Raw genomic sequence first — 23,029 nt, forward strand, 5'->3', positions numbered from 1 at the left:
GGCGACCATGGAGCAAAAATTGGCTGGCGAAGGAACACGTTCCCCTGGTGCCCAGCTCTAAGGTGGCGATGAGGCGCTCCGACCTAGCGTGGTAGGATGGTTTCCTCTGTGCGATTAGGACTCAAGCTTCCGCAGCTCAGGATCTCACAGAGACTGTGAGTGTGGACAGTAGAAGTTGTCGACTGTGAGTGACAAGAGAGCATAGTCGGCAGCATGACCCGTAGACGCCCAGCCTGAGCGGCCAGAGGGAGTGCAGACGCTCTCGAGAGGACCAAGTCTGGGCGGGGAGAAGATTGCAAATTGACATCACATTCTGGCAACGGCAACATGCAGAAGCTAAATGGCTTTCATTCTGCGCCTGACCACCTCGCCGTACTCGGAAAGATCGTCATAAAATCGTGAAATATTGACAGCAGCTTTATATCCCCAACAGTACATGGAAACGCTGGACCAAAACACAATCCCACCCTCGGACCGCCCTAACACCCAAGGTATGGCCCCAAATTCCCAAATTCCTCCTCGTCCTCGCCATCGGCATCGTGTGCGGCCACGGGCGACTCCTTGATGAGATCCTCCAGCTCCTTGACCTTCTTGATTTGCCAGTACTTCCTCACGCCCTTGACGAACCGCTCCGAGCACAGGTCGACGTTCTCCTCCGTCTCGGCGGCGAAGCACAGCCGGAAGTGCTGCCAGCCGACATTCCTTCGGATCTCCTCGGTGGCCGAGAACATCATGCCTGGGCTGACGATGACCTTGTACGGCTTCTTGGTCAGGTGGATGAGCAGGCCCGTGGCCAGCGCGGTGCCGTCGACGATGTCCTTGCCGTCGGAGCTGGCGGCCCCGAACAGCGGGTGCTGCTCGAAGTAGACGCGGATCCAGACGAACATGCCGCCGCGCGGCCAGGCAAAGTCGTACAGCTGCGTCTTGGTGAGGACGCAGACGTCCGCGTCGGCAGCGGACCGCGGCGTGCCCTGTTTCACGTACGCGGAGCCCTCGTCCAGGATCCGGCACATGCGGTTCATGCGGCGCTCGTACTCGCCCCGCAGGCCCTCGATCCACCGCACCCAGCCGTCCGTGTTCCAGCCGCTGAAGGTGGCGCGCTCGGAGGGCTTGCGCAGGGAGAGCCACGAGCGCTCGACCTCGGGCGGCTGCGTGCCGATTATGAGCTCCGCGATCATGCTCTGCACGAACCCCGAGGGCTGCTGCGTCGAGGACTCGGTCACGCGCACGAAGCGCTCGATCAGGTCCGGCTGCGCGGTCACGAAGCCCAGCCGGCAGCCCGGCGCGACCGTCTTGGAGAAGGTGTCGAGGCGGATGACGCGGCCGTCCGTGTCGACTGCGAGGAAGGAGGGGACGAGGGAGTCGAGGAAGGGGTAGCCTGTGGACTTCTCGGGCTTGTAGGGGGTGGAGAGGGCGTCGGCGACGGGTGGCTTGTTGCGGGACTTGCCCTCCTCGACGGCGGCGGAGGGGAACTGGAGGTACCAGTAGGGGTCGTCCTCGATGATGAGGACGTCGAACTTGGAGGCGATGGCGTAGAGCTCCTTGCGGCGCTCGAGGGAGAGGAGGATACCGGTGGGGTTGTGGCCCATTCTGGTTTGAAGTTAGCCATTATCTCACCACTGTAGGAGCTGGAGGCGGTGGTACTCACGTCACGGTGTACAGCAGATGCGGCCTGCGGCCCTTGGCGTAGTCCCAGTTTGTGAGCACATCATCCAGACTCCCCGGTCCCGTGGCCACCATACCGCCCTCGTCGGCCTTGACAGGCACGATCTGGACGCCCTTGGGCTGCGACTGGCTCAGCACGTTCCCGTAGACGAAGGTCTCGCACAGCAGGCCGGGCCTGTCGCGGACGTCGCCCGTCTCGGGGCTCCAGGGGTCGACGAACAGCTCCAGCGTCTTGGACATGCCGTCCGTGGAGCCGACGGTCAGGACGACGTCGACGCCGCCCTCGTAGGGGACGTTGGGGTGCAGGTGTTCGCGGGCGAACTGCCGCAGGAACGAGTACAGGGGCGGGTACCCCTGGGCCTGGCCGTACTGCAGCGCCGTCGCGAGGTCGATCTTCTTGCGCGGGTCCGTGTCGGGGGACAGCGCCTTGGGGACGGTGATGTGCGACGCCGCCGCCGGGTCGGATCCGCCGGAACTGCCGTTAATCTTCAGCGAGGCGGTGGACTCGGTGAGGTCGGCGGCGGCGGCGTTGGGCTTGTTGGGCGAGGGCGTCCATCGCTCTGGCTTGGCGGTTTGTGCCTCGAGGGTGTCGTAGGGGAAGAATCGCAGGTTCGGGAGGCCTGGGTGCTGCTGATCAGCACTGAATTTGGAAGTTGGGAACCAGTTCAAGAGCTATGAAGGAATGCAAGATTCAGAGGGCTTATCGTGCAATTGCGTCGACGATAGAGTTTCGGAGCACTCAACCTTATGTCTCCTCTATGGGTGATTCGTAAGAGAGGCTAATTGCTTACCACCGGCCAGGTTTCCAACGCCGGGGATCTGGAAGAACTTGTAGTAAGCCTTCATAGCACTGGGCGTGCGATGCGCCGTGGTGACGGAGTAGTAGTGGCTAAAGTCCTTGGGCTTTGGCTTGCTAGCCATCGCAGCCGGGCCGGCGGCTGCCGTGGAGCTCGACTCCATCGCGACGGTTTGAGGCTTGGGGGTTGGGTGGGCGCGAGCTATCTCGGTCCGCCGTTGGGGTTCACGCAGCTAGGTCACGTCCGTCGACAGATTATATTCAGGGGACTTCCGGGTGGTACGTTGGCCTAGGCGTGCAGGAATCGGCCACTGTTGCAGAGGGAGAGAGAGACATGTCTGCGTCTGTAAGCGAGCGGATCAATGACAGCAGTATTCTTGTAGATTACAAATTCACCTGAAGCTTCCTTCCGGCAGCTAACGCAAAAGCACACCATTACTGATAAGGAAGCTCCAGGTCGCCTTGTCCCACGCTGCTTATCGAGGGATTGCGGGGAGAACATCCCGTCTTACCTGGGACCGACAGCCGTCCGATATCAATCGTGCCTCCGACGAGCCGCACTCGTGGTTAAAGTTGTCAGTTACTATTGATGTTTATTCTATCCTTCTATTCTTCATACTTGGCATGACTACACGGTCTCGATTGCTGCAATGGGCCTATGGGGGAACCGAAGGCGAATGAAGTTGGAAGCGAAGCCATTCGAAAGCCTTGGGTGTGGAGGAACTAATTATGCCCACTAACACGTACCTAGGTAGGCCGAGACCACACCGCGGGAGCACTTCAGTATATGAAGTAGTCATTCCCTTCCCAACTGATATGATACCATTTGAACGAACGTATCAACTCTGCAGCATTCCTTGTCGACTTCAATTCATTGACCGTGTCTCGAAATGTTCGACGCGTCAATCGCAGCATTCGAGTCCACGGACTTCCAGACATTCCTTCAGTGGCAAAAGGGCATGCGGATCCATCCCAAGCACACAACCACCACTCCTCATCCCGTCACATTCCCCCCTTCTGACGAACACCACCGCGGCAACAACACAGCTCTCCATGACTTAGGGCTATGTCTAGACGCCGGCCGACGCCCTTATTGGACACCTTGACTGCCATTGGCTGAGCTGGATTTCGATTTCTTCTTGGACGATCAGTCTCACGTGCACGGTCGACCGACATCTGGAAATGCGCTGGGCAGGTCAAGCTGAAAGCGGCCAGCGATCATCCTCAGCTCCATCACCAAAATTTCGGATTTCTCCACCTCGCTGCTTCGTCATATTTGCAGGCTTCACGGTCAGTTGCTCAAAGAATTATTCACTGTGTGCGACAAGATCGGAGCGATCTGCAAGCTTGGAACCGGAGGCACCTCATAGGCGTGTCGGCCACTCCACGGCAATGCAACCGAGATACCCAGCTTCGGCCACAGCGTATTGCACCGACAGCTCCCAGGACTGAGGGTTTACTTCCCGTGTCAAGTTTCTTTTTCTTTACCGTCTCAGTTCTTCACCAGTCTTTTATCCTCTACACTTAGTACACAAAGCCAAGGTCTTTGAAGTAATTCGCGCCAGATCGAATAAGACATACCGGTAACTGCTGGAAAGACACTCCACAGCGCTTATGTGATACCTTAATCAAACAGCTAGTACGGAAATTTGAGATCCTTCCAAACTGCTTTTTGTGCCTGGGATGCCGGGGTGCCGAGCACGCAGTGGCAAGCAACTGTAAGGCTGCGTCTCCGTGTAACAATACGTGCCTGACGCAGCTGAGATGACGTTCAAAATGAGCCTTGGAGGCTCCAACGACGTTCCGCAGCGCTACGCCAGTGTAGGCAGGAATCGGTCCGCCCGAACGTGGCCCGTAAGCACTAGAGCCAACGGCGAACAGGGGTGAGGAGGCTATCAAACATTACCGGCACCTCACATTTATTTCCTGACCGCATCGAGGACCACGTAATTAGTTTGCTTCCTCTTGAATTCTATCTTTACACATCCATTTTGAGACTTTGTATCGACAACACTTGAAACGAACCTTCGGCTAGAGAGTCCGACTGTCTGGACCATGCGAGGAAAAGCCAAAGTGAGGAGGGTGTCCCCGCCATGTCCGGGAGAGAGCCAGGATCTCAGTGGCATTCAGGTCTCTCGGGGGGCTAAATGCCAAAAGTCCAGATGGGCTACGAACGCAGATTGGTGTCATCACAAAGCCACAATCAAGCGACTATATCTCACAGAAAACAAACCTCTATGGGACGTCAAGGAAATAATGCGCACCAAATACGCTTTCAATGCAACGTAGGCTAACCTCCTATCTGTTCACATGTGTCTCATTTCTTGATACTGTTTACTCATTGCATGTCTAGTCAATCAATGTACAAGAAACGCTTGAGATCCTGGGGATGTTCAAAATACATCCGGACGAATGCGCGTCCCGAGCATCATTTGATTTCCTGGTCGGCATCAGGCCTGATCATCGAGTCACCAGACGTTTTTCGGACTCCAGAAACGATACTGCTCGGCATTCAGGACTATATCACGGAGAGAAACGAAAATGAAAATCCTCGGGAAGTTGTTCAATGTCAGGGAACATCACCTGCGCAAGCACATAAGCACACGGAGCACAATATTTGCCGCGAGACGCTCGACGCAATCTTCTCGGGCGCCAAAACGGCGCTGGACATCGAGACGTTCTCCAGGTCGGCAGCAGATTTCATCAACTCGGTGGAAGGCTGTCGCGAGCTACTAGCCGAGCACCAGGTGGAGGAGGCGTTCGTCGAGCTGCGACGCCTGCCGGCCAAGATACAAGTGTTGCTCCGAGACGAGCCTCACCACGCGCTGCACGGGCTCTTTTTCACGATAATCAAGATGAAGTGGGATGGGGAGGACTCCGAGCCTGAAAACGGTATCCTCAAGGCACTTCTGGCGTACATTGCTGCGTTCGCAGCGGATTCCTCGCTCGCCTGGCCGGAAATGTACCCGCTGCGCCGGATCCTCGAGGGATTTTCGCGGATGGAAAACCAGACCGACTTGGCGGAAGTGACCATCAAATGTTGGAGCTATTTTTTGAGCATGACAAAACCACCTGGGGACGAGACAGCCGGCGGTTCTTGCGTGATTTCATCCTTCAGCCTCCCACGCAGCTTCAAGAACACCGCAGGGCGACATGGGGAAACAAGCCAGTCGTCCCAGCCTCTCGTGCCTGCGTATGAGCGCCTGGGAATTGATAAACGGAGGACATAGTAAGATCTCTTTATGTTATCACATCTTTCAAGAGTCATCGCAACGAGCTCCTCGCGAGGCAAATGTCTCAGGATGTAAACCCCACAGTGCTAACCATGTGCGAGCAGTTTACAACGTCTCCAAAGGGAAAAGGAGGGATTCAAACGCAAAAATACGTCGTCCCAGGCAAAAGCCGCGTTCAAGAGCCAAAGGTACATGGCGTGTGCCTACGAGGCGACGGGGCTGAAGCCCTGTCTGAAGCTCTACCTGGACGAGCTCGTAAAGGAAGCCGTGTGTAGAGCCCAAAGGAAAAAGGACTTGCGCTCGGTGGTACTTCGGATGACTCGCCTTGATCATATGCTTTCGGGGTGGGGTGACGAGGAGAATTCGCAATACGCACGGCGAAACATTGTTATGTTCGGTGGCGCCGAGTATCATGAATGATGCATAGGAAAAATGAAGATAGAGTGAAGACACAACTCGTTCCCAGATTCTCCACCATCAGGGAGAAGTCGAAAACTTGAAATCAAAAGACGGAACTGAATTTAATCCGTCAGTGTGCTAGACTCCTGACTTTTGCATTTGTTGTCAATAAGCATTTTGGATGAAACTAAAGCCGCGGAACTATGGATATTATATCGAGAACGGATTCCTTTGTATAATTACTGATTGAAACTTGGTGGCCTGAGTTGGAATTCGCTATTTGCAAAGAACTAGTCACTTGCCTTCTGATCACGTAACTTTTGTCACTTCTGACTGACATGTGCATGGAGTTCATGAACCAGTGACAACCGGAATTTCTCCCGGTAACCAGTTTCAATTCTTCACTGGTGTCAGTTTCTCATGCGGGCCCTAGATATGAATCTGAGTTACAGGCGCCGCGTCTGGCTGACATATCGAAGGGCCGAAAGGTAGACTTGATGAAGAGATAATTGTAACCCTAGCTAGATAAGTCCCAATCTATGTTCAGAGGGTATGGGTGCATCCATTTTCCCTCGTTAATTAAGTGGTTATTCGCCCAGAGTCTCATTATCCAAGTATACATATAGCCATTTAATAAAGAAGAACCTAGACACTCACCAGTTCAAGCCCAGATCAGAGTAAAAGGACTTCATAGTGAGGGGAAGAGTCAGAGAAAGGGGAGCCAGACTGAACCTGAGGGGGAGCGAGACCTTAAAAGAAGGTCGTTTCAGAGCTAAGTTGTGTCTAGCTCATCTTTGAGGATCTGAGGGGGAGAGTTGTCATCCTGGCTAGACATGTCCTGATTCACGCTCGGAGGGTGTGGGTGCATCCATTTTCCCTCTGTAGCTAAGTGAGACGAGAGGTTTCGAATCTGATCATAATAAGCCAGGATATAGCTCATTAATATACTGAAATCCTGTTAGCAGCTAAGCATGGGCGAGGGTCAACTTGGGGTGGCAGGAATAGAGGCTTTGACAATTTCTACTCTAAACTATGTAAGTTTCAAAGGAACTACAAATTCTTTTCCACCACTTGTGGAATATATCTCATACACACGGTAATCGAATTTGTCATTACATTTCTGTAAGAATGGTACTTGTACAACAGAAACTCTCTTTGCCAAATTTATCGTCGCCACACCAAGATTAATACCCGTCTTTCAGGTATGCAACATGTAACATATCCGATGCAGCTCGAAGACATACCATAATCCTACAAACAGGGGCAATTACATATTTCCCAAGAGAACGGATATTCGCACCCGCAAAAACGGATGGTACACCTGTACACCACTCGCGCCAGAGCTGTAGCCGTCAGAGCACCTCACCCAGACCTATTCACTCACACACCCAACACTCATACACCTAACACCCACACACCCACAAACTTAATACCCATACACCCAATTCATACCCCTAGCTTATATACCTACTAGGTAGTCTCCTCCCAGATTCCGAAACGCACATGGTATTTAGGCTAATCAGCAACCCGCCTTTGATTTAAAAACACTTCGCCCCAAGGTCTATCCCTTCTATCACTTTCAGCTGCCATTCTATTCCCACTGCTTTACAATATCGGCTCCTGCTTCCTCAACACTGATACTATGCGGCGAGACTCTGTTACTCCTGCCAGAAAAATGGACGCTCGCCTCGGGCGGGTCTGATGCCGGGTTTCGAGCACCCAATTAACATCACTTATGCCAGGGGCTATGCCAAGCTCTAGAAACACCACACCAATCAGCCTTACGAAGCAGGTTGGGGAAACCTTGGAAATAACCTTAACATGACGTCGCATAATCAGCATCCCAGACCACCGACATCATGAATGCTATTCCAACCAACAGGAATACTTCAGTAAGAGCTATCCGGACTCAACAATCGAACCTTTACCATCTAACCATCTACCATCCTTACTGATAGCAACCGCGTGCCTGAGGGAGATATAGCAAGGTGACCAACGTCCTGCCGCTGCTTCTCTACAAAAGCAAGGCATAATTCGGTTCGATAGCTGGTGCCCCTTTTCAATCCAACTCGGTTTCCCCGCCCTTTTCATCACAGGGAGCCAGGCAAGGTTTCAGATTCGGCGAAATAACATGATCTTCCCTTCCTTCTTCGTCGCGCTGCTTATCGCGGCCCTCGCCGCCGCCCAAGACAGCAACACAACTACGTACAACGTGACCATCTCCTGGTACGGGACCAACGACCCCAAGGGCTCGCCCAACTGCAACAGTAACACGGTAGCGTGCGGGTTCTACACCTATGTACGTCACATGGGAATGAGACAGACAAAATCCCACTCCCAACTCGCACTAACAAGATCATTCTTGGGACCCAGCCCGGCTACGCGGCAGCCGTGTCGCAGAACCTCTTCGGCGCCGGCCCCGGCGAGGGCAAGGGCCCCGCGTGCGGGACATGCTACCGCCTCACCGTCGAGACAGACGCGCAGGGCGGCAGCGCCGTGCCCAACGCGGGGTCCAGCATCGTGGTGAAGGTGAACAACCTGTGCCCCGCGGACGGGGATGACCCGATCTGCGCGCAGCCCGACCTGCAGACGCCCAACCAGTACGGCGGGGTGGTGGACTTCAACCTGTGCAACGACGACGGGGCGCACGCGGCGCTGCTGGCGCCCGCCGGCACGGGGCTGGCGGGGGGCACGGCGGTGATGGTGGGCTGTGGGGAGTGGAACGGGACGGAGAAGACGGACTGTGGGAGCTTGTGCGGGCAGAGTGGGAAGGACGGGCAGGGTTTGGGGGGTGGTGTGAGAGAGGAGGTTGGTTGGTGGGGGCTATTGCTTCCGCTGGGGGTGATGTTAGGTATATGAATTTTCACCAAATGCCCCCAGAGGGTCTGGAGCCACAACCTCGTAACTCTGGCTTGCTTTGACGATTCGAAAGAAAAATAAATATTAAATGTATAAATGTTAAAAATATCAATATTAAGTATATAAGTGTTAAGTATATGGGTATTAAATATATAAGTGTTGGGTGTATGGATATATGGGTGTATGGGTATTAGGTGTATGGGTGTTGGGTGTATGGGTGTTGGGTGTATGGGTGTTGGGTGTGTTGGTGTTGGATGTGTGGGTGTATAGGTATGTAGGTATATGGGTGTGTGGGTGTAGATATGTTAGGTATAGGTGTTAAGTATGGGTGTTAGGGTTTTTGCAGGTGCGAAACTCGGTATTTAAAAATAAAAGTCCCCCCTCGCGGGATCGAACAGCGGACCTGCAGATAACAAAGCGGACGCTTACAGTCCTCCTTCGGACTCCTCCGAAGCCTCATTGCCCTCTGAGCAGCTCAGCTGGTTTGTTGCGTACAGTCGGAGTTGAGAAGGGGAAAGGGGCGTGTGCGTGGAGAGGGTTGAAAACAAAAATGGAGAGGAAGAAACCAAAAAGTCTCCGGAGCGTGACTTGAACACGCGACCTGTGGATGGCTATTACAACAATTACAGTCCATCGCTCTTCCAGCTGAGCTATCCAGAGGTGATTAAAACAGTGTGTAATAAATAAACTATATTGGTGGAACTTTGGTGGCGAAAATGTGGGCGGATTGTGATCCGAGATGCCGGAGGCCGGAGCGGAGCTGCGCCGACCACCTGACTGATGAGGGGAACTGGCAAAGTGGGGCCTTCAGCTCAGGAGAGATATTTGGCAGCTGCTGTGGTAATGATTGCTTGTGACTTAGAATTTGCTTACATGAATTCAAAATTTTGGGAGTGAGATACCCATTCATTTGGTGTGTTTATATTCGGGGTGGTGTTTCGCAAAGGAAAAATGGGTCCTCGAAAACCTTCTCCCGGAGAGAGATGTACCACACCGATTCTGCACGCTTAGACCGCCTCGCTTGTCTCAACAACCCCAGGCTTTGTCAGGCATTGGCATCACAGATACGGACACGGTGCCGAATAAGTACCAGACCAACGGTTGTCCGTACTGTCACTCACTCGCTTTTGTGTGGTGATGGGATGTCATGGGATTCAAGCCTCCTTAACCTATCACCCGCAATGGCCAGGACAATGAGTAGACCCGGCTTCGGTGCAGAAGGATATAAATTTCAGAATTGAGACCGAGTCTGATTCGCCATTGGCCTGAAGTTTAGGACTTTTCCATGATGAGGAATTGAAACGGCAGGGATGTCGGTCAGAAGCCAGTACCGTTGGGAAAGCATATGGTGCGCTATTCTGAAAATGCAATCTAACTGAGCATCTACTCACTACCCCTAGATCTGTAGCTCTCTATACAATATCCTGCATGTTGACGTCACTTTCAGGTTCATACGGGAATCCGAGTTCCTTGAGAGACTTCGCCTTCCGCCCTGTGGTCTCGAACTTGAGCTTTGCCCTCGACATAAATCCCGCGCTCCCACTTCTGCTCTGCGTTCCACACTGGCGGCTCCTTGCCCTGGCTGCTGCTGGATTGCTTGACCCAGTCGCGAAACTCATCAAGAAGGTCGGCATCGCCAAGCTTGGGGAAGACGTGGAAAGACTTGCCGTGCCTCTTGGCTTCTTCCTCCTCCCACTGCGACATCTCTTTCACCGAGGGCAATGCCAAGGAGTTCGACCAGACCCTGGCGAATGCAGCAGCATGTGCTTCAGAGACCGGGAAGGGGACGACCCTGATGGGTAGCCCAGGGAAGACCAGAGTGGGATGGTCAATGTTGAACAAGTGTTTGTACAGCCCGTACACCCTCGTCCCGTTCGATACCAGCCCCGGTATCAGGCTTTCCAAGAAGGGGAAGCTAAACAGATACCCCTGTGCAGTATAAGATGGCGTCCAGGTCCTTCTCCACCCTGCCATCGGTGAACCTGACACCCTTCTCCTCTACGAGGAACTCCTCTATCGCGGGCACCTCCTCGGCCCGGACGTGCTCCAAGTTCTCATCGGGAGTAGGCTCGTGCACGGATAATAGCAGGGGGCTCTTGCTGTGCCGGCTGATCTGGGAGGCGATATCGAGGCCCGAAGACGCGTTGCCCACGACCAGCACCTTCTTCCCGGCGTAGTCCTCGGGCACGCGATACGTCTTCGCGTGAGAGATCACGCCGGGATGTGCGGCGTCGAATTCCTTGATGTTCTTGACGTCTGGGATGAATGGCGTTGCGTAGTGCCCGTTGGCTACCACGACAGCGTCAAAGGTATCCTTCGATTTCTGGCCATCGAGAAGGTTCACGGTGTCGACATCCCAGCGGTCATGGCTCCCTTCCCGTCGAAGCGAGACGTTCTTGACCTGGGTTGAAAAGCGGATAAGGTGGCGGATATCTTGGGAATATTGCACGAGGTACTCCTGAACGACCTGACGGGACGGAAAGATCAGTCCGTCGTGAGGAAAGTCCTGATCTCCGTATTTCACTTCACGTGGGTCAGTACATTTTCGAGCAGCTGTCTCAAGACTTGGTCCCTGTTGGGGAGACTATGTCTTCCGTCACATCCGGCCACCTGATCAATACCTCAAGAGACGCAAGGAAAGCAAGGACGTAGTGGGAGATTCCATACTGATGGTCCAAGGGATGTTGGTATTGAGGAGCTCATACATCGGCGAAGCGAACACCGGCGCATCGCTATCTGGGCCTTTGACGGGAGCGTCCGGAGGGCAGAAAGGGCTCACTTGAGGAACATGTTGGCTGGACGTAGGCTCTCGACTGTAATACCACACGCCTCCCACTTCAGGGTTCTGTTCGAAGACGACTACTGAGTCAAAAGCCTGCTGTGCGATAAGATACTTTGCTGCCGAGAGACCACATGGGCCAGCGCCGATGATGGCGATTTTTTTGACGTCGAACGTCCCGGAATCAACAGAACCCATGGTGGAGTATGGCCTGGTCGAGCAGTAGGTAGACCTCAGGAGGCAGCGTTGTATGAACAGGAGGGGTAGGTGTTCTATCACTGCGCGCCTGATACAGCTTGATAAGTGCGAGGAATGGGTGCGCAGGCAAGAAGAAACGCTTGTCGCTGGTCGGGAGAAAGCCAGATTTGTTCCGCAGCAAGAATGCAGATAAGTCGAGAGACCGCGAGTACGGAGCCGGAGGAGATATATAAACAAGTCGAAAGAGGAGTTATGAAAAAGTCAAAAGCGAAACGAAGGGTTTGGTAATTCTTCTAGGTGACCACATCGGATGCGTGGCGTGACGATTTGGTTGACGTGCTCTCCGTATCGGCCTGTCACGACTCAGCCGGGCCGGAGGTGTGGATCCAGTTCTTTTCGGCAGCACTTACCGGACTCCACCCTACCGCCTTCTCCTTTGAGCCGAGTTCAGGTGTGTTTTCTCGGTGTCCAAGTACCCACGTACCCAAGTACCAAAGTACCTGCCCGACAAGCTCCCTACTCTGCTCCTGGTCACGAACCGAGACATCCATCTCAAGTTGCTCTGTTTTCGACCTCCAATGACGGAACCGGCACGACGATTCATTTAAAAGCGCGACGTTTATCAGATGGCCGATGCATCTCGGTCTCCTCCACCTTCCTGAGCGATGATCTAGCCGTCGATCCTTTCCATCGCAGTACGACATCGCGTCCGCTACGATGGCAACTGCAGATGGAGACGTCGAGCATTTGCTCGCGACGAAGACAGCGACGCCAATCGCACAGTTGGCCCCCGAACTGCCCGATCAGGCGACTCGAAAAGTACACGGAGAAGTCACGATCACCTGGCCGTTCAGCTCTGTCAGCAAGAGCGTTGCCTTCCTACTCGCCGAGCCAGACTTCCGACTGCGACGCGACAAAGGCCAGGTGCGCATACAGCTCAATGGCCCTAGCGCCGAGGTCGTCGGGGGCTTGGAGCTCGGGAGCGGCGATGAGGTCACCTTGGATCTGGACGGCGTGGAGTGGGCCAGGGACGAGGAACCTGCGCGACCACCGGGCTCTCGGTCGGATTGGCAGCTGAAGTTCGTGGGAAAGCTCACGCTCAAGGTGGGACGCTTTGGCTCTGATTAGGAACTACTCTTCTCACGATGCATCGCAGGTCACACTTGGCGAGTCTCAAGAAACCAAGTTCATCAATATCGACCAACCTGTTCCCACCGAGTCAGAAGAGGCGTTCGAGCCCATCCCATTCGCCGAGATCGACACGACCATCTTCGACGACGAACCCCCGATGCAGAATAACGCTAAACCTGTTGTCAACGAGTACGCATCGCCGATATTCATGAAGAGGTCGAGGGCTTCATACGCGCCCCTGTTTGAATTTGACCTCGACGAAGAACTGGAGGCGGATGGAGGCAGAAGAGGCAAGGGCCGCAAGCGGCCTAGGTACTCTGTGCAGAATGGCAGGTGGAGATACCGAGAAGAAAGCAGCAGTCCTGAGCCCGAGATACTACAAAACTCATCCTCGCCTGCCTCGGCACAAGATGGTGATATCGTGATGCAGGACACACCGTCGAAGCCTCAGATGGCAGACGGGGCGTGCCAAACTTCCGAGCTGGAACTTCCACCACCACCCCAGAGTGTAGCAAATACGCCGTCCAAGGCTCTCAGCAGGACAGGATCTTCATCCTCGCCCTTAAGTGGCAGGTCTCCAGGGACATACATGGGCGCCACCACGAACGCTGGTGTCCAAGCGTCGATGTCGAGCCTTGAAGGTGCAGCCCCAACCCAACAACAGCCCGCCGCCACGGCGGTACGGACCACGACCAACCCATTCGTTCCAGTACCGGGCACCTCCGGATTCCCTGAATCCAATTTAAGCTTTCAAGCAGGTTTCGGAATGTCTCAAACCGTGCCTCCTGCGCAAAGTAACGAGCAGACACAGCGGCCACTCACCTTCGGGGAAACCACAGCGCCAAACCAGTCTGGGTTCAGCCAGCCTACTCATTCTCAAGCTGCTTTTGGCCAGCCTGGGTTTGGTCAAACTGTTTTTGGTCAAGCGACCCATTTTCCTGGGTTTGGCCAACCTTCGGATGTAGGTGCCGGGTTTGGCGCCGTGGGAGGGCCCTCGGTGGAGTCGGTGAGGTTTGGGTTCGGTGAGCAACCGCAATCTACATTTAGTGGTATGCCATACGCATCGTCACAGACGCCGTTCAGTCATAGTGAGGCTCACTATCAATCAGAGGCATACCCTGATCCCCAGCAACCATCGGCTGCCGCATCTCCATCCTCGCATCATTCCGGCGAGCATGCCTTGCAGCATTCTCAATCCCAACATGCCTTTGATGAGACTCACACCCACGCGCCTGAGTCCCATATGAGCAGCAACGAGGCGTCGCTATGGCCTCAACCATCGGGCACATGGCACGCTGACAGCCATGCTAATGTCCCTGGGGGATTACACTCCGATAGTAGTGTGCCAGTAGGGACACCTCAGGGTATGATTCCTCCGGGAGTAGAAGACGGAACGAGGAACCAGGATGAGATGAGGGAGCAAGGTATCCTATCCCAGCCAGTCTTCGAACAAGGTGTTCCGCGGGCAGCTCTCCCGCATGGCCGGGAATCCTCGGCGGACGGAGACGACGATTCGATGGACAGCGATGAGCAGGCAGACTACGATGAGGACGAGAAAGGCGACGACTACGATATGAGAAACTACGATCGTATTTCGGACGACGAGGAGGGCTTCGATGCCGAAAGGGGAGGACCTCTACCTGACGAGGACCTGCTAGAAGAGGACGAAGATTTCGATGAGGACGAAGAGGATTATGATGACGAGGAGGAGGATTACGAGGAAGGCGACTACGCAGGAGGGATTGTCTATCGACAGCCGATAGTGCAAACTGCGCCGCCCCCTCAGGTCCAGAAGGAACCCATTATCATCGACTTGCTCTCGGATTCAGACGACGACGAAGAAGAAGCACCCCCGCCGCCCCAAAGCCAACTTGGACTCCAACAAATGGACGGGATCGCTAAGTCCGAGCCCGAGAGACATCTAATAGCGGGTACGCTAGTCTCGAACGTTCAGCCTGGCCAAAGATCCGTCAAGGTTCAGCAAGAGTCCGACGGGTCCGACGAGTCCGACGAGTCCGCAGAAGACGAGGAAGAAGAAGACGGAGAGGGAGAACCGCTTTCTGATGACGAGCCGCTTGTTGACGAGAATGGAAGCAGCGAATCTGAGAGTGATAAGGCAAGCGGAAACGACGGCGATATGGACGTGGATGAGCCAACAAATGCTGGAGCAAGTAATGACGTGGAACCGAGCAGCGACATCGAGGTCCCATATCGCCTAATCGCCAGCGTACCGGAGGTGGAAGAGGCGGATTCGAGTCCTGGCCAGTCGCGAAGTCAAAGCGAAGTCGACGAAGGCTCCAACGTCGAAGAGACTACTGCAAAAGTGGACTCCATGGCTGAAAAGACACAACAAGCACAGGCAGAGACCGGGCAAGCACTCGGTGATGAAGATGATGCGATGAGCGAGGATGGACACGAGGCAGACAATAGGGCTGGATCCTCTCAGCCAGAGCCTATCGACTTGCCTGCGACGTTTCAGACACAATCGAGGGATGTAGCTGCATCTTTCGAGACGCAAGTCATGGATTCGACTCCAGCCAATATTTCGTCGTCGCCCTTAGGCCGACCACCAAGTTCGGAGACCTTACACATGCACCCGGTCGATCTAAACGCGTCATTCCAGACACAGACGGGAGACGTAGCTGCGTCTTTCCAGTCACAAGTGCTGGAGCCGGCCATGTCACCCAACCTCTCATCTCCGCCACAGCGGCAAGAACCCAGCCCTCAGGCGGCAGAGGACACCTTGATGGACGACGGCCAGCCCGATGGCACAGATGGGCATCGAAATTCCGGCTCTGGGGAGGACGCGTCTGATGAAGTGCTAAGCGACGACGGAGCGGGACAGCCGTCAGGTCAAGGGCCGAGGCTTTCCGGCGACGAACCGGGAGAGAGAGGCACCGATGAAATGGACATAACGCCGAATATTCAAAACGAGGCCTCGGAATCTAAGAGCTTCGAAGGCTTCTCCGATGACCCGCAGGAGGCACCGCCATCACCGCCTGAATCCCAGCATCGAGAAGGTCGCGTTACGAGATCGATGGACGTCTCCATGACTACAGTCTCCAGCCACGTCGAAACACAAGTCACCGACAAGGAGGTAGCGATCATCCAGACGCAGGACACGGAGGTTGTGCTCTCGCAACCTGATGTGTCCAGAGAGGAGAAGGAGTTGAGTGTCCGGAACAAGAAGGTTGCCACGACAGCAGAGGAAGCAGTGTCGGCCCCCGGAGAGCTCGAAAGTGATGCCGAAAGTATTAAGGATGGACGAGCGGCATCTCATGACGAAGCTCAACTAGACGAAAACGAAGATCTCGCCATTTCGGAAGCCGCATCAGAGCCGTTAGAGAACGAGATCGTTGCGGTCTCGTCCCCGACGCAACCGGCTGACCCAGAGGAAGCAGAAGAACCGAAACCGACCGGCGTTGCTGGAAAAGAAGTCGCCCACGCCCTCAGTGACGAGGAAGACTTTCACGACGCTTCCGAGCTGCTTCAGATGGACGAGTCGCCCAGCGTGGCACACTTTGACGACCGTGCCAGCTTCGTGACGGCCAACTCCCAGGCTTCTGAGTCCAGGGAAACAGAGGAAGCGGAGTCTCCCTCGGTGCGCAAATCAAAGCGTAGTTCTAGAATCCGCACACTGCGTGAGGAATCCAACATCCAATTCGCGAAGCCGCCTCGTGGCTCGAAGCGAGGATCACGCGTATTATCCGACCAGTCGCCCAGCCCGCGCACGACGCGTAGCCAGACAATGAGCTTTCAGAAGACCGAGAGCCCGACTCATGAGCAGGAAGACATGTTCGCTCGTGCTGGTCTCCGGTCTCCGTCCAGGAGGAAGGCTTCTGCCACATCGGCGAACAAGGCCAAGAACAAGGCCAAGCCGAAGGACGACCTGGTCAAGCGTCTCGACACCGAAATGCCAGAGTGTGCTCCGCTCAAGGATCTCAAGTCTTACAACATGAACACTCTTGACATCGCGGCCGTTGTCACCAGCACCAACACCACTCCGCAGCGCACTAAAGCACGGCAATACGTGTCGTCTTTCACCATTTGCGACCCGTCCACCGCCCCTGAAGGCGTGATCGAAGTCTCGCTCTTCCGCGCCCACAAAGACTACCTGCCTGTTGTGAAGCCGGGCGACTCTATCCTTCTGCGCCACTTCACCGTGACGTCGCTTCCCGATAGGGGCTTCGGACTGAGAACGGAGGACGAGTCTAGCTGGGCTGTTTTTGACACTGACGGCGAGGACGCGACCCCGCAGGTCCGTGGCCCGCCAGTCGAGCTGAGCGAGAAAGAGAAGAGCTACCTCGTTGATCTGAGGGCGTGGTCTGCGGCGCTGGATGAGGGCGCGAAAGGCAAGCTGGCGGAGGCTGTTGGGGAGATGGTGCAGAAGGGGAAGGAGAGTCGCGGCGAGAAGTGATGCACATTGGACGAGCTTGGCCACAGGTCCCTGTGGCGGCAATGTGCTGAGGCGGGGGGTTGTCTGCTGCTCGCAAAAGTCGGCCACGAAAGACGTACGTACACATGATACCCCTGACGCAAAAAAATCTTTATGGGCTTTGGTTGAAGCGGTTGGCCTCTTGTTCGGTCAGTCTGGCATTGAAAACATGGAAACGGTATGGAAAAATTGGCATCAACAATCGCGATATTGAGATAGACGTGTACATCTTTATCGAAGCCACCCAATCAAACCTCATCCTGCTGCCAGACCCAAATCTTGTGACTGAGATTTGATTGAGTCGGAGTGTTTGTCTACGGGGTCTCAGGAGAACGAACGACGCCGTCCATCCACACGACAGGGTTTGACGTGGGAAGCCAGTGTCGTAGGCTGAAGAGTTCTCACAACACCCACACGTGACAGCGCCTTGGGCCTTCACTCTCTCGGGGTCACTCCTTTCTTATCAACAGTACTCTGGAGCTCTTCCCTCCATTTGCCCACCTCAGTCGCCTTCTCAGTCTCCCCCCATTCTACCAGCCACGTCTCAAGGTCAGACACGTAGGTCAGCACCATCGGCTCCGCCTCGCCAAATGCCCCGCGCATGACATCGATCGAGCTGCGCAGGTTCTCCTCGGCAAGTCCGCGCTCGCCGCGCGCCCGGTGGGCACCAGCTATGAACCTATACGCGACGAGCCTCGGGGGCCCCTCGGCCCCGCGCCGCAGCAGCTCCTGGAAGATATCGAGGATCCTGTCGTCGAGATGAGCGTCCAGCCCGCGGTCGTCGTCGACCGTGCTCAGGTACTCGGCGTGCATCCACAGGGCCTTTATGCACCGCTCGTCGCGCTCCCCGTGCTTAGCCTCGAGGTTCGCCAGCGTCTGCTCGATGATCGTGCCGAAGTCGACGGGGAGGCCACCCAGGCCGCCGACCGCGCTGTAGTTCATCCACTCCCCGAGGGCGCTGGTGCTCTCCGGGACGGTGACGATGTCGTCCCACGTCGACAGGCTCAGCCTCCACGCCTGCGCCGCCAGCTGCCCGAGGTCGTGCCGCCCCAGGGCCGGGAGGGCCAGGGCCCGCAGCAGCTGGCGCAGGGGGTGGTCCCGCGGCAGCCGGGTCTGGGCGGCCAGCGACTCCCCGTACCTGACCAGGGACCTGACGACGACGAGGAACTGCGCCCTCTGGCCACCATCCGAGAACGGCCGCCGCGTGACGTGCGCCAGGAACATGAACAGCTGGCTGAGCAGGTTGGCCGGCCGGCCGCGCAGCAGGAGGCCGAGCTCCTCGGGGGCCTGCCGCATCAGGACCAGCGCCTGGTTGAACTTGTCCTCGTTCAGCGCGGCCTTGACGGCGTACGTGAACCGCGACCACTTGGAGGACCCCGCGCTGCCGCGCCGCCGCAGCTCGTCGAGCGCCTCCGCCGTGGTGATCCTGTCCTGGTACTCGCCCAGGATGTACGTGCGGACGCTGAAGAGGACGGCCTCGGAGACGTGGAAGGTGGTGGGCGGCCGCACGGCTCGCAGGTGTGGCATGGGTGATGTGTTATGGCTGACGACGGCGGCATTGCGTTGGAATCTGCGACGTATGTGCGCGGCGAGGCGGCTGCTGTCTACTGTCTGGCCGTTTGGGAGGCGGATATGGCCGCGTTGGCTGTCGCAAAGCGCCCGTTGTGCAGTCTCGCTGTCTAGGCCGTCTCTGAGTGAGATGTTCTTGCGACAGCCCCATGATTTGAGCCTCGTTTTGTACATCTTGGCTCTGGATTGTGACATCAGCACTAGGGTCTCACACAACATATTCAAAGGGTCGATGTGAACTATACGTGGCATGGAAGCTGTGTTTCTCTTTCATGGCATGCATGACTTCCTTTAGAGGCAGTTCCTCGCCCATGTATAAGCGTTGGATCTCCGTCCTGTGCATCGCCCAGTCTCCCTCAGTCGCATGTCGGACTGGCTGGGAACGCCCGTATGCATCATGACTCGGCGTAATGAGATCAGGCGTCATGAGATCATCGACGTTTTGGATGGCGGCTGTCTGGCTGACTTGGCCCGCATCGTCTCTCCCTGAGCTCATGTCGAAGCTGTAGCTTTTGCCTGCGCAATCGCGAGGCCGGAGTTGTAGCAGATTCGTGGCGGTGAGGCCTTTCCCGCCAACCTGGCTTCCTGCGCGAGGTTCAAGAGTCGGTGGATGGGCGGAATATATCTATGCATTTGTTACACAATTGATGTCTCATTATCGTGCTGATCCCCGAGTTGATCATGAACGGTGAAAGCACTGATTGGATAGCTTTACGCGTCGCACACAAGCATATCGCCGGCACTGAAGACCCTGAAAGGACGAATCCTTCGATCCTGAGCATGGGCCGAGGTTGCACCCCTTGTAGGACTACAGGGCTTGGGCTTTCTAGCCTAGCCGGGGTTTACGGCTGAGACAGGCACAGCGCGGAAAGATGACAACTTTGTTGTGGCAGAAATCCATAGTGCCTCGAAAGATGCTAACCTGTGGGTCATGGTGAGTTAGTCGTCATGGCTTTGAAGATCACTCTGCTGCTCTAGTTCAACTGTGTATAGTCGGTCAGATCGTGCGCCCACTTGAGAGCTTCACCGGTTAGGTACCTTTTTAGAGTGCCGCGCAGCCAGCCGGCATCACTAAGCTTTCTGCCACAGGCACCTACTATCTTCGATTCATCTCCAGGAATTCACCATTTATCAAAACGAATACCAAAGTGAGGCACAGGTTAGAACTGAGCTCCCTCCAAACCACTGAGAGCACAACTACTAGTGTGCTGACTTGGGAGGGGCTTCAGATTCTGAACACAAGTGGACGAAATGCTTTGGGTATCACAAGGTTGTTATAATTAACCTCTAAAACTAATTTGAAATCTGATCCAGAGTAAAGGATGTCGAGTCTAACCTGAAAATCGTGTACACCATCCAGATGTCTGTCATAAATGCAGCCCAAGCGCTAAATTACACCATGGTAAAAAACCCATCCGCCAACTCACAGTCCCTGGCGCCACATCTTTATGATGAATTGCCACACATTTCACTCCCGTCTCCTGTTCTGGATCCCGGGTGCCAATGAATTGCTCCTGCTTAGTTCTTGCGACCCTGCTGTACGCCCCAGTCCATCTCAATACTCTTCATGCTCTTGGCGTCTTCCTCTTCGGGCTTCTCGCCGAGTTTACCGGCGCTCCACAACCGCATCGGCTTGCCGTAGTAGAAGACGAGAGGAAGCATGAGGGTGAAGAGCAACATGATACCGCTGTAGATGCTGAAGGTCTTGATGAATCCGATGTCAAGGATCCAGTCGGCAGACTTGAAACTGATGAGGAACCCGGCAATGAGACGGAATGAGGACATGGTCACGAGAACGGGTCTGTATAACAGTTGTTAGCCTATTGTACTTGGGACCAGAGATATTGACTACGTACCCAGCGAAGTTGGGGTAACATTCAACCAAATACACGCTCACGAGCGAGTTCATGGTCAGACCACCGAAGCCGATGAGGAAGAATCCAACCAGCAGCGGTACGAGCGGCCTCGACGCGGTGTTCTGGCCAGCAAAGCCAAACAGGATCGGCCCGGCAACACCAGCCAGCAAGGGGAATATCAGACTGATCAAGTGCGCCTCGGGCTCCCGCCTCCCCCCGTTGCGCTTGGCGTACTTGTTGCTGATCTTGTCGGCCAGGTAGCCGCCAAAGAACCAGACGAAGGGCGTGGCGGCGACGACGGGCAGGACGACGAGGCCCAGCTGGGTGAACTTGAGCTTGAGGCTGAGGATGATGGCGGCGGCGTTCTGCGTCGTGGCCGAGAGGGCGCCGATGAAGATGGAGTTGAGGGCGATGACCCAGAGCACGTTGGGGAAGAAGGTGGCCTTGACGGTGTCGACGACGGAGCGCCTGCACAGGTCCCACTTGAAGGGGACGGAGAAGAGGCCGAAGTCGTTCTTGTTGGTGCGGTAGCCGTACCGGGCGTGGTCGAGGCGGGGGCGGACCTCGCCGGGGCGCAGGGGGAAGACGGCCCTTCCAGCTGTTTATTTGCGTTAGATCGGTCGGGGAGTGGGGAGGGGTGATTTCACAGACCGAGTTCGTCTTGAGAACGCTCCCACCGTGTCTCGGGGACGAAGAAGATCATTGCAATCCATACGATGATACCAGCGCCCGCGGTGATGTAGTAGAGCCACCTCCAGCTGAGGTTGATAATGATAAGTGGGCTGGTCAAACCGATGCTGACAACAAAAAGACCCTGGCCGGCACTGATGAGTGAGAAAGCCTTGTTACGCTGGTTGATGAACAACATGTCCTGGAGGATAAGGGGGATCAGAGCCTCGACGGCGCCGGCTCCGAATCCCTGGAACACTCTCGCGGCGATGTGGCTGTTCAGGCTGGTGCTGAAGCCTGCCCACAGACCTCCTGCCCATGCCATGACCCCGGAGAACAGGATGACCGGTCGTCGACCGACAGCGATGGAGAGAGGAACCAGGATGTACGAGGCAATGCCGTTGACGAGGATGGGCAGCGTCGAGATGAGGTCGACCTTGGAGATCGGCGGCCCTCCCAGGCTGTTCAGCAGCTGGATTGGGTCTGCCGGCTTGCCGCCCACCGAGCTGAGGTTGAGCGTGCTGAGGTCGATCTTGCCAAGGATCTTGGGGTCGATGCCGGCGTACTCGAGGACGAAGATGGGGACCAGGGCGCCGACGATGGTCTCGGCCGAGAGGGCCAGCGCGCCGAACAATGAGAGCGTTATGATGGCGGCCCATTTCCTCCACTCGGGCAGGTTGAGAGGGTCCTTGGGATCGGGCGTGGGCATCGGGATGCACTGCAGCTTTCCATCCTTGAAGAGTTGTGTCGATCCAACCACCTGGGCTTCGGCACCGTTGCCCCTATCCACCAAGACCTCCTCCATCGAGTCGCGCATCCTGTACTTCGACATATTTGTAACTCAACTGCTGCTGTAGATTTCGTGTCTCGCACGATCCAAGAAGAAAAGAGAAAAGGAAATATAAACCAGCTCCCCAGGAGCCGTAGTTTTCAAGGAGCGTAAACGCGTGGGTTGAGTGATCAGCAGATGAACTGAACTGAACTGAGCTGAGTTCAATGCCAGGAATCAAGGTTGGAGCGGTGCAGGGTTTTGAAGGATGATTGACCAGCTCGCTTGGGTTGCCATCCCATTGCCCCAAGGTGTCCAAGGTGTCGAGGCTCTGACGTTTAGTTTCAGAGGTTCAGAGGGGAGTCGAATCTCAGCCGAGGCTGGAGGCAGTGCAGGCAAAGAGAGTGCGCGCCTACGGGCTGACCAGCGTGCACACAGCTGATTCCATCTGAACTCACCCCGCCTCCTGTGGTTTCGGTAACAGGTGGCTTCGATGCATCAAGGTTTCAATGGGTTGCCAGTCGATAGATCGACTGAACCGTCTGATGTGCTTGAGTTGCGGTAGGCGACCTGCGACTGCGTGCCGTGTCAATGCGCCATGGCCTCCCTCGCGCACATCTCAAACGCCGGAGCCACCCCGATGTCCCTTTCCGGAAGCCGATGCGCCACGG

At 55.6% G+C, this 23,029-nt stretch overlaps 7 protein-coding genes and 1 non-coding gene across 8 annotated transcripts; 3 read left to right on the forward strand and 5 right to left on the reverse strand.

Moving 5' to 3' along the window:
* Nucleotides 1–479: 479 nt before the first annotated feature.
* Nucleotides 480–2,625, reverse strand: INS49_014742 (uncharacterized protein; the record flags this gene model as incomplete). Its single annotated transcript, XM_043175432.1, has 3 exons — nt 480–1,590; nt 1,649–2,285; nt 2,457–2,625. 3 exons carry the CDS (start codon nt 2,623–2,625, stop codon nt 480–482), a joined length of 1,917 nt encoding a protein of 638 aa, XP_043020389.1.
* Nucleotides 2,626–4,821: 2,196 nt separating this feature from the next.
* INS49_014743 (uncharacterized protein) lies at nt 4,822–6,114 on the forward strand (the record flags this gene model as incomplete). The annotated part of the gene is made up of 2 exons (XM_043175433.1): nt 4,822–5,690; nt 5,799–6,114. 2 exons carry the CDS (start codon nt 4,822–4,824, stop codon nt 6,112–6,114), a joined length of 1,185 nt encoding a protein of 394 aa, XP_043020390.1.
* Nucleotides 6,115–8,224: 2,110 nt separating this feature from the next.
* On the forward strand, nt 8,225–8,952 carry INS49_014744 (uncharacterized protein; the record flags this gene model as incomplete). The annotated part of the gene is made up of 3 exons (XM_043175434.1): nt 8,225–8,392; nt 8,467–8,884; nt 8,945–8,952. 3 exons carry the CDS (start codon nt 8,225–8,227, stop codon nt 8,950–8,952), a joined length of 594 nt encoding a protein of 197 aa, XP_043020391.1.
* Nucleotides 8,953–9,525: 573 nt separating this feature from the next.
* Nucleotides 9,526–9,612, reverse strand: INS49_014745. The gene has a single exon. It is a non-coding gene; the product is annotated as a tRNA-Tyr (tRNA).
* Nucleotides 9,613–10,401: 789 nt separating this feature from the next.
* INS49_014746 (uncharacterized protein) lies at nt 10,402–11,929 on the reverse strand (the record flags this gene model as incomplete). The annotated part of the gene is made up of 3 exons (XM_043175435.1): nt 10,402–10,647; nt 10,880–11,385; nt 11,863–11,929. 3 exons carry the CDS (start codon nt 11,927–11,929, stop codon nt 10,402–10,404), a joined length of 819 nt encoding a protein of 272 aa, XP_043020392.1.
* Nucleotides 11,930–12,646: 717 nt separating this feature from the next.
* INS49_014747 (uncharacterized protein) lies at nt 12,647–17,477 on the forward strand (the record flags this gene model as incomplete). Its single annotated transcript, XM_043175436.1, has 3 exons — nt 12,647–13,033; nt 13,086–13,739; nt 14,424–17,477. 3 exons carry the CDS (start codon nt 12,647–12,649, stop codon nt 17,475–17,477), a joined length of 4,095 nt encoding a protein of 1,364 aa, XP_043020393.1.
* Nucleotides 17,478–17,930: 453 nt separating this feature from the next.
* On the reverse strand, nt 17,931–19,560 carry INS49_014748 (uncharacterized protein; the record flags this gene model as incomplete). Its single annotated transcript, XM_043175437.1, has 2 exons — nt 17,931–19,245; nt 19,310–19,560. The coding sequence occupies 2 exons, from the start codon at nt 19,558–19,560 to the stop codon at nt 17,931–17,933; spliced, it is 1,566 nt and encodes a 521-aa protein (XP_043020394.1).
* Nucleotides 19,561–20,582: 1,022 nt separating this feature from the next.
* Nucleotides 20,583–22,421, reverse strand: INS49_014749 (uncharacterized protein; the record flags this gene model as incomplete). Its single annotated transcript, XM_043175438.1, has 3 exons — nt 20,583–20,865; nt 20,921–21,518; nt 21,572–22,421. The coding sequence occupies 3 exons, from the start codon at nt 22,419–22,421 to the stop codon at nt 20,583–20,585; spliced, it is 1,731 nt and encodes a 576-aa protein (XP_043020395.1).
* Between the last annotated feature and the right edge of the window lie 608 nt (nt 22,422–23,029).

Source organism: Diaporthe citri, assembly GCF_014595645.1.
Source record: "Diaporthe citri strain NFHF-8-4 chromosome Unknown scaffold_8, whole genome shotgun sequence".
NCBI lineage: Eukaryota > Fungi > Ascomycota > Sordariomycetes > Diaporthales > Diaporthaceae > Diaporthe > Diaporthe citri.